This window comes from Rhinoderma darwinii, unplaced genomic scaffold (assembly GCF_050947455.1).
Source record: "Rhinoderma darwinii isolate aRhiDar2 unplaced genomic scaffold, aRhiDar2.hap1 Scaffold_662, whole genome shotgun sequence".
Classification (NCBI taxonomy): domain Eukaryota; kingdom Metazoa; phylum Chordata; class Amphibia; order Anura; family Rhinodermatidae; genus Rhinoderma; species Rhinoderma darwinii.
In genome coordinates, this window is record NW_027464219.1 from 10794 (window position 1) to 30474 (window position 19681).

The 19681-nt window shown below is 46.9% G+C and overlaps 1 protein-coding gene across 2 annotated transcripts in view; it reads left to right on the plus strand.

Moving 5' to 3' along the window:
• Positions 1-248: 248 nt before the first annotated feature.
• The window catches only part of DQX1 (DEAQ-box RNA dependent ATPase 1), a 62869-nt gene continuing 43436 nt past the window's right edge, over positions 249-19681 (plus strand). For both annotated transcript variants that reach the window (XM_075849085.1, XM_075849086.1), the window contains exon 1: positions 249-528. In XM_075849085.1, the coding sequence (XP_075705200.1) occupies positions 283-528 (246 nt within the window). In that variant the 5' untranslated portion in view covers positions 249-282. The remainder of the gene's footprint in view (positions 529-19681) is intronic.

Sequence of the window (19681 nt, forward strand, 5' to 3'; positions counted from 1 at the left end):
TACTACTACTCACTACACAGCACTACTACTACTACTCACTACACAGCACTACTACTACTACACACTACACAGCACTACTACTACTACTACTACACAGCACTACTACTACTCACTACACAGCACTACTACTACTACACACTACACAGTACTACTACTACTACACAGCACTACTACTACTACACAGCACTACTACTACTACTCACTACACAGCACTACTACTTCTCTTTTCTTCTCCTCATCTCCAGGATCGGCGGTCTCCACGTTGGGTCCGTGTTGGTTTGGATGGAGTCATCAGATTTGCAGCTTGTGGAGGGAGTAGAGAATGATGTTCTTCTGGGTGTTGTGGAGAAGGATGACCTGGAGCAGAACCCGTTTGATGGTCTCCCGTTTTCCTCGCGCTATTATCAGCTGCTCGCTGCCCGCCGGTCGTTATCCATCTGGAGCGTGAAGTTTCGCTTCCTGGAGAGTCTGCAGAACAGTAACATCATCCTGGTGTGTGCGGAACCGGGGGCCGGAAAAAGTACCCAGGTGACCGCAGCTCCATGATGTCCAGTCCCCGGCCATTTATCTCCCTCTACTGGTTTCCGGCATTAATACTCCAATCACATCCAAAGCTGCAGTTACAGTACTGTAAAATGCTCAGGCTGCAGGACCTCATGTCTCTGCTTCTCCCAGCAGTGTCCATGTCTGAACACGGTAATCCCATGCTGTAATGCATTTTGGAAGATGTAGTGTTCACACATGGTGCTAATGGGGGTAAAAACATCTCACAACACATTGCAGCAGTGCATTATGGGATCTCTGATCAATAGAAATGTATGCCTGCCGGCAAAAAGGCACTTTTTTACAACTACAAGCAAGGTAAAATAACAACCTTTTATTAAGGACACACTACATAGAAGTTAAAAATGTCATGTTCACTATTGATATAAACCAGCATAGTGCAATGTGTGCCAGTAACGAGATACAAAGTGTCAGCAGCTGCACTTAAACCAGAGTAAGAGACGGTATCAGGGATCAGCGGTATCGGGGGTCAGCGGTATCATGGATCAGCGGTATCGGGGGATCAGCGGTATCGGGGGATCAGCGGTATCGGGGGATCAGCGGTATCGGGGGATCAGCGGTATCGGGGGATCAGCGGTATCGGGGGATCAGCGGTATCGGGGGATCAGCGGTATCGGGGGATCAGCGGTATCGGGGGATCAGCGGTATCTGGGGATCAGCGGTATCTGGGGATCAGCGGTATCGGGGATCAGCTGTAACAATTTTTAAAAATCAAAGAAGCCCCCCCGACATGTTTCACTGCAGATGCAGCGTCTTCAGGAGTATCGGGGCTATTGACGGCGCCGCGGAATTCTCAAGGCTATATGAACGGTAAATCAGTCTCCGCTGTGACTTCATTAATGTGAGTGGCCAATAGAAATTCACAGCAGTAATGGACAAGCGAAAGAACGAATAGCGAGCTCGGCATATGAGGACCAATAGGCCGTAGTATAGTGGCGCGTGCGCAGTGGTCCTCTTAGAGGAGATACAATCTCACAATGAATGGTATAATAGCGCGTGCGCAGTGGTCCTCTTAGAGGAGATACAATCTGACAATGAATGGTATAATAGCGCGTGCGCAGTGGTCCTCTTAGAGGAGATACAATCTGACAATCCATGGTATAATAGCGCGTGCGCAGTGGTCCTCTTAGAGGAGATACAATCTGACAATCCATGGTATAATAGCGCGTGCGCAGTGGTCCTCTTAGAGGAGATACAATCTGACAATCCATGGTATAATAGCGCGTGCGCAGTGGTCCTCTTAGAGGAGATACAATCTGACAATGAATGGTATAATAGCGGGTGCGCAGTGGTCCTCTTAGAGGAGATACAATCTGACAATCCATGGTATAATAGCGGGTGCGCAGTGGTCCTCTTAGAGGAGATACAATCTGACAATCCATGGTATAATAGCGGGTGCGCAGTGGTCCTCTTAGAGGAGATACAATCTGACAATCCATGGTATAATAGCGGGTGCGCAGTGGTCCTCTTAGAGGAGATACAATCTGACAATGAATGGTATAATAGCGCGTGCGCAGTGGTCCTCTTAGAGGAGATACAATCTGACAATGAATGGTATAATAGCGCGTGCGCAGTGGTCCTCTTAGAGGAGATACAATCTCACAATGAATGGTATAATAGCGCGTGCGCAGTGGTCCTCTTAGAGGAGATACAATCTGACAATCCATGGTATAATAGCGCGTGCGCAGTGGTCCTCTTAGAGGAGATACAATCTCACAATGAATGGTATAATAGCGGGTGCGCAGTGGTCCTCTTAGAGGAGATACAATCTGACAATCCATGGTATAATAGCGCGTGTGCAGTGGTCCTCTTAGAGGAGATACAATCTGACAATGAATGGTATAATAGCGGGTGCGCAGTGGTCCTCTTAGAGGAGATACAATCTGACTATCCATGGTATAATAGCGCGTGCGCAGTGGTCCTCTTAGAGGAGATACAATCTGACAATGAATGGTATAATAGCGCGTGCGCAGTGGTCCTCTTAGAGGAGATACAATCTGACTATCCATGGTATAATAGCGCGTGCGCAGTGGTCCTCTTAGAGGAGATACAATCTGACAATCCATGGTATAATAGCGCGTGCGCAGTGGTCCTCTTAGAGGAGATACAATCTGACAATCCATGGTATAATAGCGGGTGCGCAGTGGTCCTCTTAGAGGAGATACAATCTGACAATCCATGGTATAATAGCGCGTGCGCAGTGGTCCTCTTAGAGGAGATACAATCTGACAATCCATGGTATAATAGCGCGTGCGCAGTGGTCCTCTTAGAGGAGATACAATCTGACAATCCATGGTATAATAGCGCGTGCGCAGTGGTCCTCTTAGAGGAGATACAATCTCACAATGAATGGTATGATAGCGCGTGCGCAGTGGTCCTCTTAGAGGAGATACAATCTGACAATCCATGGTATAATAGCGGGTGCGCAGTGGTCCTCTTAGAGGAGATACAATCTGACAATGAATGGTATAATAGCGCGTGCGCAGTGGTCCTCTTAGAGGAGATACAATCTGACAATGAATGGTATAATAGCGCGTGCGCAGTGGTCCTCTTAGAGGAGATACAATCTGACAATGAATGGTATAATAGCGCGTGCGCAGTGGTCCTCTTAGAGGAGATACAATCTGACAACCCATGGTATAATAGCGGGTGCGCAGTGGTCCTCTTAGAGGAGATACAATCTGACAATGAATGGTATAATGGCGCGTGCGCAGTGGTCCTCTTAGAGGAGATACAATCTGACAATCCATGGTATAATAGCGGGTGCGCAGTGGTCCTCTTAGAGGAGATACAATCTGACAATGAATGGTATAATGGCGCGTGCGCAGTGGTCCTCTTAGAGGAGATAAAATCTGACAACCCATGGTATAATAGCGGGTGCGCAGTGGTCCTCTTAGAGGAGATACAATCTCACAATGAATGGTATAATGGCGCGTGCGCAGTGGTCCTCTTAGAGGAGATACAATCTGACAATCCATGGTATAATAGCGCGTGCGCAGTGGTCCTCTTAGAGGAGATACAATCTGACAATCCATGGTATAATAGCGCGTGCGCAGTGGTCCTCTTAGAGGAGATACAATCTGACAATCCATGGTATAATAGCGCGTGCGCAGTGGTCCTCTTAGAGGAGATACAATCTGACAATGAATGGTATAATAGCGGGTGCGCAGTGGTCCTCTTAGAGGAGATACAATCTGACAATCCATGGTATAATAGCGCGTGCGCAGTGGTCCTCTTAGAGGAGATACAATCTGACAATCCATGGTATAATAGCGGGTGCGCAGTGGTCCTCTTAGAGGAGATACAATCTCACAATGAATGGTATAATAGCGCGTGCGCAGTGGTCCTCTTAGAGGAGATACAATCTGACAATCCATGGTATAATGGCGCGTGCGCAGTGGTCCTCTTAGAGGAGATACAATCTGACAATGAATGGTATAATAGCGCGTGCGCAGTGGTCCTCTTAGAGGAGATACAATCTGACAATCCATAGTATAATAGCGCGTGCGCAGTGGTCCTCTTAGAGGAGATACAATCTGACAATCCATGGTATAATAGCGGGTGCGCAGTGGTCCTCTTAGAGGAGATACAATCTGACAATGAATGGTATAATAGCGGGTGCGCAGTGGTCCTCTTAGAGGAGATACAATCTGACAATCCATGGTATAATAGCGCGTGCGCAGTGGTCCTCTTAGAGGAGATACAATCTGACAATCCATGGTATAATAGCGCGTGCGCAGTGGTCCTCTTAGAGGAGATACAATCTGACAATCCATGGTATAATAGCGCGTGCGCAGTGGTCCTCTTAGAGGAGATACAATCTGACAATGAATGGTATAATAGCGGGTGCGCAGTGGTCCTCTTAGAGGAGATACAATCTGACAATCCATGGTATAATAGCGCGTGCGCAGTGGTCCTCTTAGAGGAGATACAATCTGACAATGAATGGTATAATAGCGGGTGCGCAGTGGTCCTCTTAGAGGAGATACAATCTGACAATGAATGGTATAATAGCGCGTGCGCAGTGGTCCTCTTAGAGGAGATACAATCTGACAATCCATAGTATAATAGCGCGTGCGCAGTGGTCCTCTTAGAGGAGATACAATCTGACAATCCATGGTATAATAGCGGGTGCGCAGTGGTCCTCTTAGAGGAGATACAATCTGACAATGAATGGTATAATAGCGCGTGCGCAGTGGTCCTCTTAGAGGAGATACAATCTGACAATGAATGGTATAATGGCGCGTGCGCAGTGGTCCTCTTAGAGGAGATACAATCTGACAATGAATGGTATAATAGCGCGTGCGCAGTGGTCCTCTTAGAGGAGATACAATCTGACAATGAATGGTATAATGGCGCGTGCGCAGTGGTCCTCTTAGAGGAGATACAATCTGACAATCCATGGTATAATAGCGCGTGCGCAGTGGTCCTCTTAGAGGAGATACAATCTGACAATCCATGGTATAATGGCGCGTGCGCAGTGGTCCTCTTAGAGGAGATACAATCTGACAATGAATGGTATAATGGCGCGTGCGCAGTGGTCCTCTTAGAGGAGATACAATCTGACAATGAATGGTATAATGGCGCGTGCGCAGTGGTCCTCTTAGAGGAGATACAATCTGACAATCCATGGTATAATAGCGCGTGCGCAGTGGTCCTCTTAGAGGAGATACAATCTGACAATCCATGGTATAATGGCGCGTGCGCAGTGGTCCTCTTAGAGGAGATACAATCTGACAATGAATGGTATAATAGCGCGTGCGCAGTGGTCCTCTTAGAGGAGATACAATCTCACAATCCATGGTATAATAGCGCGTGCGCAGTGGTCCTCTTAGAGGAGATACAATCTGACAATCCATGGTATAATAGCGCGTGCGCAGTGGTCCTCTTAGAGGAGATACAATCTGACAATGAATGGTATAATAGCGCGTGCGCAGTGGTCCTCTTAGAGGAGATACAATCTGACAATGAATGGTATAATAGCGGGTGCGCAGTGGTCCTCTTAGAGGAGATACAATCTGACAATGAATGGTATAATAGCGCGTGCGCAGTGGTCCTCTTAGAGGAGATACAATCTGACAATCCATAGTATAATAGCGCGTGCGCAGTGGTCCTCTTAGAGGAGATACAATCTGACAATCCATGGTATAATAGCGGGTGCGCAGTGGTCCTCTTAGAGGAGATACAATCTGACAATCCATGGTATAATAGCGCGTGCGCAGTGGTCCTCTTAGAGGAGATACAATCTGACAATGAATGGTATAATAGCGCGTGCGCAGTGGTCCTCTTAGAGGAGATACAATCTCACAATGAATGGTATAATAGCGGGTGCGCAGTGGTCCTCTTAGAGGAGATACAATCTGACAATGAATGGTATAATAGCGCGTGCGCAGTGGTCCTCTTAGAGGGGATACAATCTGACAATGAATGGTATAATAGCGCGTGCGCAGTGGTCCTCTTAGAGGAGATACAATCTCACAATGAATGGTATAATAGCGGGTGCGCAGTGGTCCTCTTAGAGGAGATACAATCTGACAATGAATGGTATAATAGCGCGTGCGCAGTGGTCCTCTTAGAGGAGATACAATCTGACAATCCATGGTATAATAGCGCATGCGCAGTGGTCCTCTTAGAGGAGATACAATCTGACAATCCATGGTATAATAGCGCGTGCGCAGTGGTCCTCTTAGAGGAGATACAATCTGACAATGAATGGTATAATAGCGCGTGCGCAGTGGTCCTCTTAGAGGAGATACAATCTGACAATCCATGGTATAATAGCGGGTGCGCAGTGGTCCTCTTAGAGGAGATACAATCTCACAATGAATGGTATAATAGCGGGTGCGCAGTGGTCCTCTTAGAGGAGATACAATCTGACAATCCATGGTATAATAGCGGGTGCGCAGTGGTCCTCTTAGAGGAGATACAATCTGACAATGAATGGTATAATAGCGCGTGCGCAGTGGTCCTCTTAGAGGAGATACAATCTGACAATCCATGGTATAATAGCGGGTGCGCAGTGGTCCTCTTAGAGGAGATACAATCTGACAATGAATGGTATAATAGCGCGTGCGCAGTGGTCCTCTTAGAGGAGATACAATCTGACAATCCATGGTATAATAGCGCGTGCGCAGTGGTCCTCTTAGAGGAGATACAATCTGACAATGAATGGTATAATAGCGCGTGCGCAGTGGTCCTCTTAGAGGAGATACAATCTGACAATGAATGGTATAATGGCGCGTGCGCAGTGGTCCTCTTAGAGGAGATACAATCTGACAATCCATGGTATAATAGCGCGTGCGCAGTGGTCCTCTTAGAGGAGATACAATCTGACAATCCATGGTATAATAGCGCGTGCGCAGTGGTCCTCTTAGAGGAGATACAATCTGACAATCCATGGTATAATAGCGGGTGCGCAGTGGTCCTCTTAGAGGAGATACAATCTGACAATGAATGGTATAATAGCGCGTGCGCAGTGGTCCTCTTAGAGGAGATACAATCTGACAATCCATGGTATAATAGCGCGTGCGCAGTGGTCCTCTTAGAGGAGATACAATCTGACAATGAATGGTATAATAGCGCGTGCGCAGTGGTCCTCTTAGAGGAGATACAATCTGACAATGAATGGTATAATAGCGCGTGCGCAGTGGTCCTCTTAGAGGAGATACAATCTGACAACCCATGGTATAATAGCGGGTGCGCAGTGGTCCTCTTAGAGGAGATACAATCTGACAATGAATGGTATAATGGCGCGTGCGCAGTGGTCCTCTTAGAGGAGATACAATCTGACAATCCATGGTATAATAGCGGGTGCGCAGTGGTCCTCTTAGAGGAGATACAATCTGACAATGAATGGTATAATGGCGCGTGCGCAGTGGTCCTCTTAGAGGAGATAAAATCTGACAACCCATGGTATAATAGCGGGTGCGCAGTGGTCCTCTTAGAGGAGATACAATCTCACAATGAATGGTATAATGGCGCGTGCGCAGTGGTCCTCTTAGAGGAGATACAATCTGACAATCCATGGTATAATAGCGCGTGCGCAGTGGTCCTCTTAGAGGAGATACAATCTGACAATCCATGGTATAATAGCGCGTGCGCAGTGGTCCTCTTAGAGGAGATACAATCTGACAATCCATGGTATAATAGCGCGTGCGCAGTGGTCCTCTTAGAGGAGATACAATCTGACAATGAATGGTATAATAGCGGGTGCGCAGTGGTCCTCTTAGAGGAGATACAATCTGACAATCCATGGTATAATAGCGCGTGCGCAGTGGTCCTCTTAGAGGAGATACAATCTGACAATCCATGGTATAATAGCGGGTGCGCAGTGGTCCTCTTAGAGGAGATACAATCTGACAATCCATGGTATAATAGCGCGTGCGCAGTGGTCCTCTTAGAGGAGATACAATCTGACAATCCATAGTATAATAGCGCGTGCGCAGTGGTCCTCTTAGAGGAGATACAATCTGACAATGAATGGTATAATAGCGCGTGCGCAGTGGTCCTCTTAGAGGAGATACAATCTGACAATCCATGGTATAATAGCGCGTGCGCAGTGGTCCTCTTAGAGGAGATACAATCTGACAATCCATAGTATAATAGCGCGTGCGCAGTGGTCCTCTTAGAGGAGATACAATCTGACAATCCATGGTATAATAGCGGGTGCGCAGTGGTCCTCTTAGAGGAGATACAATCTGACAATGAATGGTATAATAGCGCGTGCGCAGTGGTCCTCTTAGAGGAGATACAATCTGACAATGAATGGTATAATGGCGCGTGCGCAGTGGTCCTCTTAGAGGAGATACAATCTGACAATGAATGGTATAATAGCGCGTGCGCAGTGGTCCTCTTAGAGGAGATACAATCTGACAATGAATGGTATAATGGCGCGTGCGCAGTGGTCCTCTTAGAGGAGATACAATCTGACAATCCATGGTATAATAGCGCGTGCGCAGTGGTCCTCTTAGAGGAGATACAATCTGACAATCCATGGTATAATGGCGCGTGCGCAGTGGTCCTCTTAGAGGAGATACAATCTGACAATGAATGGTATAATGGCGCGTGCGCAGTGGTCCTCTTAGAGGAGATACAATCTGACAATCCATGGTATAATAGCGCGTGCGCAGTGGTCCTCTTAGAGGAGATACAATCTGACAATGAATGGTATAATGGCGCGTGCGCAGTGGTCCTCTTAGAGGAGATACAATCTGACAATCCATGGTATAATAGCGCGTGCGCAGTGGTCCTCTTAGAGGAGATACAATCTGACAATCCATGGTATAATGGCGCGTGCGCAGTGGTCCTCTTAGAGGAGATACAATCTGACAATGAATGGTATAATAGCGCGTGCGCAGTGGTCCTCTTAGAGGAGATACAATCTCACAATCCATGGTATAATAGCGCGTGCGCAGTGGTCCTCTTAGAGGAGATACAATCTGACAATCCATGGTATAATAGCGCGTGCGCAGTGGTCCTCTTAGAGGAGATACAATCTGACAATGAATGGTATAATAGCGCGTGCGCAGTGGTCCTCTTAGAGGAGATACAATCTGACAATGAATGGTATAATAGCGGGTGCGCAGTGGTCCTCTTAGAGGAGATACAATCTGACAATGAATGGTATAATAGCGCGTGCGCAGTGGTCCTCTTAGAGGAGATACAATCTGACAATCCATAGTATAATAGCGCGTGCGCAGTGGTCCTCTTAGAGGAGATACAATCTGACAATCCATGGTATAATAGCGGGTGCGCAGTGGTCCTCTTAGAGGAGATACAATCTGACAATGAATGGTATAATAGCGCGTGCGCAGTGGTCCTCTTAGAGGAGATACAATCTGACAATCCATAGTATAGTGGCGCGTGCGCAGTGGTCCTCTTAGAGGAGATACAATCTGACAATCCATGGTATAATAGCGGGTGCGCAGTGGTCCTCTTAGAGGAGATACAATCTGACAATCCATGGTATAATAGCGCGTGCGCAGTGGTCCTCTTAGAGGAGATACAATCTGACAATGAATGGTATAATAGCGCGTGCGCAGTGGTCCTCTTAGAGGAGATACAATCTCACAATGAATGGTATAATAGCGGGTGCGCAGTGGTCCTCTTAGAGGAGATACAATCTGACAATGAATGGTATAATAGCGCGTGCGCAGTGGTCCTCTTAGAGGGGATACAATCTGACAATGAATGGTATAATAGCGCGTGCGCAGTGGTCCTCTTAGAGGAGATACAATCTCACAATGAATGGTATAATAGCGGGTGCGCAGTGGTCCTCTTAGAGGAGATACAATCTGACAATGAATGGTATAATAGCGCGTGCGCAGTGGTCCTCTTAGAGGAGATACAATCTGACAATCCATGGTATAATAGCGCATGCGCAGTGGTCCTCTTAGAGGAGATACAATCTGACAATCCATGGTATAATAGCGCATGCGCAGTGGTCCTCTTAGAGGAGATACAATCTGACAATCCATGGTATAATAGCGCGTGCGCAGTGGTCCTCTTAGAGGAGATACAATCTGACAATGAATGGTATAATAGCGCGTGCGCAGTGGTCCTCTTAGAGGAGATACAATCTGACAATCCATGGTATAATAGCGGGTGCGCAGTGGTCCTCTTAGAGGAGATACAATCTCACAATGAATGGTATAATAGCGGGTGCGCAGTGGTCCTCTTAGAGGAGATACAATCTGACAATCCATGGTATAATAGCGGGTGCGCAGTGGTCCTCTTAGAGGAGATACAATCTGACAATGAATGGTATAATAGCGCGTGCGCAGTGGTCCTCTTAGAGGAGATACAATCTGACAATCCATGGTATAATAGCGGGTGCGCAGTGGTCCTCTTAGAGGAGATACAATCTGACAATGAATGGTATAATAGCGCGTGCGCAGTGGTCCTCTTAGAGGAGATACAATCTGACAATCCATGGTATAATAGCGCGTGCGCAGTGGTCCTCTTAGAGGAGATACAATCTGACAATGAATGGTATAATAGCGCGTGCGCAGTGGTCCTCTTAGAGGAGATACAATCTGACAATGAATGGTATAATGGCGCGTGCGCAGTGGTCCTCTTAGAGGAGATACAATCTGACAATCCATGGTATAATAGCGCGTGCGCAGTGGTCCTCTTAGAGGAGATACAATCTGACAATCCATGGTATAATAGCGCGTGCGCAGTGGTCCTCTTAGAGGAGATACAATCTGACAATCCATGGTATAATAGCGGGTGCGCAGTGGTCCTCTTAGAGGAGATACAATCTGACAATGAATGGTATAATAGCGCGTGCGCAGTGGTCCTCTTAGAGGAGATACAATCTGACAATCCATGGTATAATAGCGCGTGCGCAGTGGTCCTCTTAGAGGAGATACAATCTCACAATGAATGGTATAATAGCGCGTGCGCAGTGGTCCTCTTAGAGGAGATACAATCTGACAATGAATGGTATAATAGCGCGTGCGCAGTGGTCCTCTTAGAGGAGATACAATCTCACAATGAATGGTATAATAGCGCGTGCGCAGTGGTCCTCTTAGAGGAGATACAATCTGACAATGAATGGTATAATAGCGGGTGCGCAGTGGTCCTCTTAGAGGAGATACAATCTGACAATGAATGGTATAATAGCGGGTGCGCAGTGGTCCTCTTAGAGGAGATACAATCTGACAATCCATGGTATAATAGCGCGTGCGCAGTGGTCCTCTTAGAGGAGATACAATCTGACAATCCATGGTATAATAGCGCGTGCGCAGTGGTCCTCTTAGAGGAGATACAATCTCACAATGAATGGTATAATAGCGCGTGCGCAGTGGTCCTCTTAGAGGAGATACAATCTGACAATCCATGGTATAATAGCGCGTGCGCAGTGGTCCTCTTAGAGGAGATACAATCTGACAATGAATGGTATAATAGCGCGTGCGCAGTGGTCCTCTTAGAGGAGATACAATCTGACAATCCATGATATAATGGCGCGTGTGCAGTGGTCCTCTTAGAGGAGATACAATCTGACAATCCATGGTATAATAGCGGGTGCGCAGTGGTCCTCTTAGAGGAGATACAATCTGACAATGAATGGTATAATGGCGCGTGCGCAGTGGTCCTCTTAGAGGAGATACAATCTTCACAATGAATGGTATAATGGCGCGTGCGCAGTGGTCCTCTTAGAGGAGATACAATCTGACAATCCATGGTATAATAGCGCGTGCGCAGTGATCCTCTTAGAGGAGATACAATCTGACAATGAATGGTATAATAGCGCGTGCGCAGTGGTCCTCTTAGAGGAGATACAATCTGACAATCCATGGTATAATAGCGGGTGCGCAGTGGTCCTCTTAGAGGAGATACAATCTCACAATCCATGGTATAATGGCGCGTGCGCAGTGGTCCTCTTAGAGGAGATACAATCTGACAATGAATGGTATAATGGCGCGTGCGCAGTGGTCCTCTTAGAGGAGATACAATCTGACAATCCATGGTATAATAGCGGGTGCGCAGTGGTCCACTTAGAGGAGATACAATCTGACAATCCATGGTATAATAGCGCGTGCGCAGTGGTCCTCTTAGAGGAGATACAATCTGACAATGAATGGTATAATAGCGCTGTGCGCAGTGGTCCTCTTAGAGGAGATACAATCTGACAATGAATGGTATAATAGCGCGTGCGCAGTGGTCCTCTTAGAGGAGATACAATCTCACAATGAATGGTATAATAGCGCGTGCGCAGTGGTCCTCTTAGAGGAGATACAATCTGACAATCCATGGTATAATAGCGCGTGCGCAGTGGTCCTCTTAGAGGAGATACAATCTCACAATGAATGGTATAATAGCGCGTGCGCAGTGGTCCTCTTAGAGGAGATACAATCTCACAATGAATGGTATAATGGCGCGTGCGCAGTGGTCCTCTTAGAGGAGATACAATCTCACAATGAATGGTATAATAGCGCGTGCGCAGTGGTCCTCTTAGAGGAGATACAATCTCACAATGAATGGTATAATAGCGCGTGCGCAGTGGTCCTCTTAGAGGAGATACAATCTGACAATCCATGGTATAATAGCGCGTGCGCAGTGGTCCTCTTAGAGGAGATACAATCTGACAATGAATGGTATAATGGCGCTGTGCGCAGTGGTCCTCTTAGAGGAGATACAATCTGACAATGAATGGTATAATAGCGCGAGCGCAGTGGTCCTCTTAGAGGAGTTACAATCTGACAATCCATGGTATAATAGCGCGTGCGCAGTGGTCCTCTTAGAGGAGATACAATCTCACAATGAATGGTATAATGGCGCGTGCGCAGTGGTCCTCTTAGAGGAGATACAATCTCACAATGAATGGTATAATAGCGCGTGCGCAGTGGTCCTCTTAGAGGAGATACAATCTGACAATCCATGGTATAATGGCGCGTGCGCAGTGGTCCTCTTAGAGGAGATACAATCTGACAATGAATGGTATAATAGCGCGTGCGCAGTGGTCCTCTTAGAGGAGATACAATCTGACAATGAATGGTATAATAGCGCGTGCGCAGTGGTCCTCTTAGAGGAGATACAATCTGACAATGAATGGTATAATAGCGCGTGCGCAGTGGTCCTCTTAGAGGAGATACAATCTGACAACCCATGGTATAATAGCGGGTGCGCAGTGGTCCTCTTAGAGGAGATACAATCTGACAATGAATGGTATAATGGCGCGTGCGCAGTGGTCCTCTTAGAGGAGATACAATCTGACAATCCATGGTATAATAGCGGGTGCGCAGTGGTCCTCTTAGAGGAGATACAATCTGACAATGAATGGTATAATGGCGCGTGCGCAGTGGTCCTCTTAGAGGAGATAAAATCTGACAACCCATGGTATAATAGCGGGTGCGCAGTGGTCCTCTTAGAGGAGATACAATCTCACAATGAATGGTATAATGGCGCGTGCGCAGTGGTCCTCTTAGAGGAGATACAATCTGACAATCCATGGTATAATAGCGCGTGCGCAGTGGTCCTCTTAGAGGAGATACAATCTGACAATCCATGGTATAATAGCGCGTGCGCAGTGGTCCTCTTAGAGGAGATACAATCTGACAATCCATGGTATAATAGCGCGTGCGCAGTGGTCCTCTTAGAGGAGATACAATCTGACAATCCATGGTATAATAGCGCGTGCGCAGTGGTCCTCTTAGAGGAGATACAATCTGACAATGAATGGTATAATAGCGGGTGCGCAGTGGTCCTCTTAGAGGAGATACAATCTGACAATGAATGGTATAATGGCGTGTGCGCAGTGGTCCTCTTAGAGAAGATACTATCTGACAATCCATGGTATAATAGCGCGTGCGCAGTGGTCCTCTTAGAGGAGATACAATCTGACAATCCATGGTATAATAGCGCGTGCGCAGTGGTCCTCTTAGAGGAGATACAATCTGACAATGAATGGTATAATAGCGGGTGCGCAGTGGTCCTCTTAGAGGAGATACAATCTGACAATCCATGGTATAATAGCGCGTGCGCAGTGGTCCTCTTAGAGGAGATACAATCTGACAATGAATGGTATAATAGCGGGTGCGCAGTGGTCCTCTTAGAGGAGATACAATCTGACAATGAATGGTATAATAGCGCGTGCGCAGTGGTCCTCTTAGAGGAGATACAATCTGACAATCCATAGTATAATAGCGCGTGCGCAGTGGTCCTCTTAGAGGAGATACAATCTGACAATCCATGGTATAATGGCGCGTGCGCAGTGATCCTCTTAGAGGAGATACAATCTGACAATCCATGGTATAATAGCGGGTGCGCAGTGGTCCTCTTAGAGGAGATACAATCTGACAATCCATGGTATAATAGCGGGTGCGCAGTGGTCCTCTTAGAGGAGATACAATCTGACAATGAATGGTATAATAGCGGGTGCGCAGTGGTCCTCTTAGAGGAGATACAATCTGACAATGAATGGTATAATGGCGCGTGCGCAGTGGTCCTCTTAGAGAAGATACTATCTGACAATCCATGGTATAATAGCGCGTGCGCAGTGGTCCTCTTAGAGGAGATACAATCTGACAATCCATGGTATAATAGCGCGTGCGCAGTGGTCCTCTTAGAGGGGATACAATCTGACAATCCATGGTATAATAGCGGGTGCGCAGTGGTCCTCTTAGAGGAGATACAATCTCACAATGAATGGTATAATAGCGCGTGCGCAGTGGTCCTCTTAGAGGAGATACAATCTGACAATCCATGGTATAATAGCGGGTGCGCAGTGGTCCTCTTAGAGGAGATACAATCTGACAATGAATGGTATAATAGCGCGTGCGCAGTGGTCCTCTTAGAGGAGATACAATCTGACAATCCATGGTATAATAGCGGGTGCGCAGTGGTCCTCTTAGAGGAGATACAATCTCACAATGAATGGTATAATAGCGGGTGCGCAGTGGTCCTCTTAGAGGAGATACAATCTGACAATCCATGGTATAATAGCGGGTGCGCAGTGGTCCTCTTAGAGGAGATACAATCTGACAATGAATGGTATAATAGCGCGTGCGCAGTGGTCCTCTTAGAGGAGATACAATCTGACAATCCATGGTATAATAGCGCGTGCGCAGTGGTCCTCTTAGAGGAGATACAATCTGACAATCCATGGTATAATAGCGCGTGCGCAGTGGTCCTCTTAGAGGAGATACAATCTGACAATGAATGGTATAATAGCGCGTGCGCAGTGGTCCTCTTAGAGGAGATACAATCTGACAATCCATGGTATAATAGCGCGTGCGCAGTGGTCCTCTTAGAGGAGATACAATCTGACAATGAATGGTATAATAGCGGGTGCGCAGTGGTCCTCTTAGAGGAGATACAATCTCACAATGAATGGTATAATAGCGGGTGCGCAGTGGTCCTCTTAGAGGAGATACAATCTCACAATCCATGGTATAATGGCGCGTGCGCAGTGGTCCTCTTAGAGGAGATACAATCTGACAATCCATGGTATAATAGCGCGTGCGCAGTGGTCCTCTTAGAGGAGATACAATCTCACAATGAATGGTATAATAGCGGGTGCGCAGTGGTCCTCTTAGAGGAGATACAATCTGACAATCCATGGTATAATGGCGCGTGCGCAGTGGTCCTCTTAGAGGAGATACAATCTGACAATGAATGGTATAATAGCGCGTGCGCAGTGGTCCTCTTAGAGGAGATACAATCTGACAATCCATGGTATAATAGCGCGTGCGCAGTGGTCCTCTTAGAGGAGATACAATCTGACAATGAATGGTATAATAGCGCGTGCGAAGTGGTCCTCTTAGAGGAGATACAATCTGACAATGAATGGTATAATGGCGCGTGCGCAGTGGTCCTCTTAGAGGAGATACAATCTGACAATCCATGGTATAATAGCGCGTGCGCAGTGGTCCTCTTAGAGGAGATACAATCTGACAATCCATGGTATAATAGCGCGTGCGCAGTGGTCCTCTTAGAGGAGATACAATCTGACAATCCATGGTATAATAGCGGGTGCGCAGTGGTCCTCTTAGAGGAGATACAATCTGACAATCCATGGTATAATAGCGCGTGCGCAGTGGTCCTCTTAGAGGAGATACAATCTCACAATGAATGGTATAATAGCGCGTGCGCAGTGGTCCTCTTAGAGGAGATACAATCTGACAATGAATGGTATAATAGCGCGTGCGCAGTGGTCCTCTTAGAGGAGATACAATCTGACAATGAATGGTATAATAGCGGGTGCGCAGTGGTCCTCTTAGAGGAGATACAATCTGACAATGAATGGTATAATAGCGGGTGCGCAGTGGTCCTCTTAGAGGAGATACAATCTGACAATCCATGGTATAATAGCGCGTGCGCAGTGGTCCTCTTAGAGGAGATACAATCTGACAATCCATGGTATAATAGCGCGTGCGCAGTGGTCCTCTTAGAGGAGATACAATCTGACAACCCATGGTATAATAGCGCGTGCGCAGTGGTCCTCTTAGAGGAGATACAATCTGACAATGAATGGTATAATAGCGCGTGCGCAGTGGTCCTCTTAGAGGAGATGCAATCTGACAATCCATGGTATAATAGCGCGTGCGCAGTGGTCCTCTTAGAGGAGATACAATCTCACAATCCATGGTATAATAGCGGGTGCGCAGTGGTCCTCTTAGAGGAGATACAATCTCACAATGAATGGTATAATAGCGCGTGCGCAGTGGTCCTCTTAGAGGAGATACAATCTGACAATGAATGGTATAATAGCGCGTGCGCAGTGGTCCTCTTAGAGGAGATACAATCTGACAATCCATGGTATAATAGCGCGTGCGCAGTGGTCCTCTTAGAGGAGATACAATCTGACAATGAATGGTATAATAGCGCGTGCGCAGTGGTCCTCTTAGAGGAGATACAATCTGACAATCCATGGTATAATAGCGCGTGCGCAGTGGTCCTCTTAGAGGAGATACAATCTCACAATGAATGGTATAATAGCGCGTGCGCAGTGGTCCTCTTAGAGGAGATACAATCTGACAATCCATGGTATAATAGCGCGTGCGCAGTGGTCCTCTTAGAGGAGATACAATCTGACAATGAATGGTATAATAGCGCGTGCGCAGTGGTCCTCTTAGAGGAGATACAATCTGACAATCCATGATATAATGGCGCGTGTGCAGTGGTCCTCTTAGAGGAGATACAATCTGACAATCCATGGTATAATAGCGGGTGCGCAGTGGTCCTCTTAGAGGAGATACAATCTCACAATGAATGGTATAATGGCGCGTGCGCAGTGGTCCTCTTAGAGGAGATACAATCTGACAATCCATGGTATAATAGCGCGTGCGCAGTGATCCTCTTAGAGGAGATACAATCTGACAATGAATGGTATAATAGCGCGTGCGCAGTGGTCCTCTTAGAGGAGAGACAATCCATGGTATAATAGCGGGTGCGCAGTGGTCCTCTTAGAGGAGATACAATCTCACAATCCATGGTATAATGGCGCGTGCGCAGTGGTCCTCTTAGAGGAGATACAATCTGACAATGAATGGTATAATGGCGCGTGCGCAGTGGTCCTCTTAGAGGAGATACAATCTGACAATCCATGGTATAATAGCGGGTGCGCAGTGGTCCACTTAGAGGAGATACAATCTGACAATCCATGGTATAATAGCGCGTGCGCAGTGGTCCTCTTAGAGGAGATACAATCTGACAATGAATGGTATAATAGCGCGTGCGCAGTGGTCCTCTTAGAGGAGATACAATCTGACAATGAATGGTATAATAGCGCGTGCGCAGTGGTCCTCTTAGAGGAGATACAATCTCACAATGAATGGTATAATAGCGCGTGCGCAGTGGTCCTCTTAGAGGAGATACAATCTGACAATCCATGGTATAATAGCGCGTGCGCAGTGGTCCTCTTAGAGGAGATACAATCTCACAATGAATGGTATAATAGCGCGTGCGCAGTGGTCCTCTTAGAGGAGATACAATCTCACAATGAATGGTATAATGGCGCGTGCGCAGTGGTCCTCTTAGAGGAGATACAATCTGACAATGAATGGTATAATGGCGCGTGCGCAGTGGTCCTCTTAGAGGAGATACAATCTGACAATGAATGGTATAATAGCGCGTGCGCAGTGGTCCTCTTAGAGGAGATACAATCTGACAATCCATGGTATAATAGCGCGTGCGCAGTGGTCCTCTTAGAGGAGATACAATCTGACAATCCATGGTATAATAGCGCGTGCGCAGTGGTCCTCTTAGAGGAGATACAATCTGACAATCCATGGTATAATAGCGCGTGCGCAGTGGTCCTCTTAGAGGAGATACAATCTCACAATGAATGGTATAATAGCGCGTGCGCAGTGGTCCTCTTAGAGGAGATACAATCTGACAACCCATGGTATAATAGCGGGTGCGCAGTGGTCCTCTTAGAGGAGATACAATCTGACAATCCATGGTATAATAGCGGGTGCGCAGTGGTCCTCTTAGAGGAGATACAATCTGACAATGAATGGTATAATAGCGCGTGCGCAGTGGTCCTCTTAGAGGAGATACAATCTGACAATGAATGGTATAATAGCGCGTGCGCAGTGGTCCTCTTAGAGGAGATACAATCTGACAATGAATGGTATAATAGCGCGTGCGCAGTGGTCCTCTTAGAGGAGATACAATCTGACAACCCATGGTATAATAGCGGGTGCGCAGTGGTCCTCTTAGAGGAGATACAATCTGACAATGAATGGTATAATGGCGCGTGCGCAGTGGTCCTCTTAGAGGAGATACAATCTGACAATCCATGGTATAATAGCGGGTGCGCAGTGGTCCTCTTAGAGGAGATACAATCTGACAATGAATGGTATAATGGCGCGTGCGCAGTGGTCCTCTTAGAGGAGATACAATCTGACAATCCATGGTATAATAGCGGGTGCGCAGTGGTCCTCTTAGAGGAGATACAATCTGACAATGAATGGTATAATAGCGGGTGCGCAGTGGTCCTCTTAGAGGAGATACAATCTGACAATGAATGGTATAATAGCGCGTGCGCAGTGGTCCTCTTAGAGGAGATACAATCTGACAATCCATGGTATAATAGCGCGTGCGCAGTGGTCCTCTTAGAGGAGATACAATCTGACAATGAATGGTATAATAGCGGGTGCGCAGTGGTCCTCTTAGAGGAGATACAATCTCACAATGAATGGTATAATAGCGGGTGCGCAGTGGTCCTCTTAGAGGAGATACAATCTCACAATCCATGGTATAATGGCGCGTGCGCAGTGGTCCTCTTAGAGGAGATACAATCTGACAATCCATGGTATAATAGCGCGTGCGCAGTGGTCCTCTTAGAGGAGATACAATCTCACAATGAATGGTATAATAGCGGGTGCGCAGTGGTCCTCTTAGAGGAGATACAATCTGACAATCCATGGTATAATGGCGCGTGCGCAGTGGTCCTCTTAGAGGAGATACAATCTGACAATGAATGGTATAATAGCGCGTGCGCAGTGGTCCTCTTAGAGGAGATACAATCTGACAATCCATGGTATAATAGCGCGTGCGCAGTGGTCCTCTTAGAGGAGATACAATCTGACAATGAATGGTATAATAGCGCGTGCGAAGTGGTCCTCTTAGAGGAGATACAATCTGACAATGAATGGTATAATGGCGC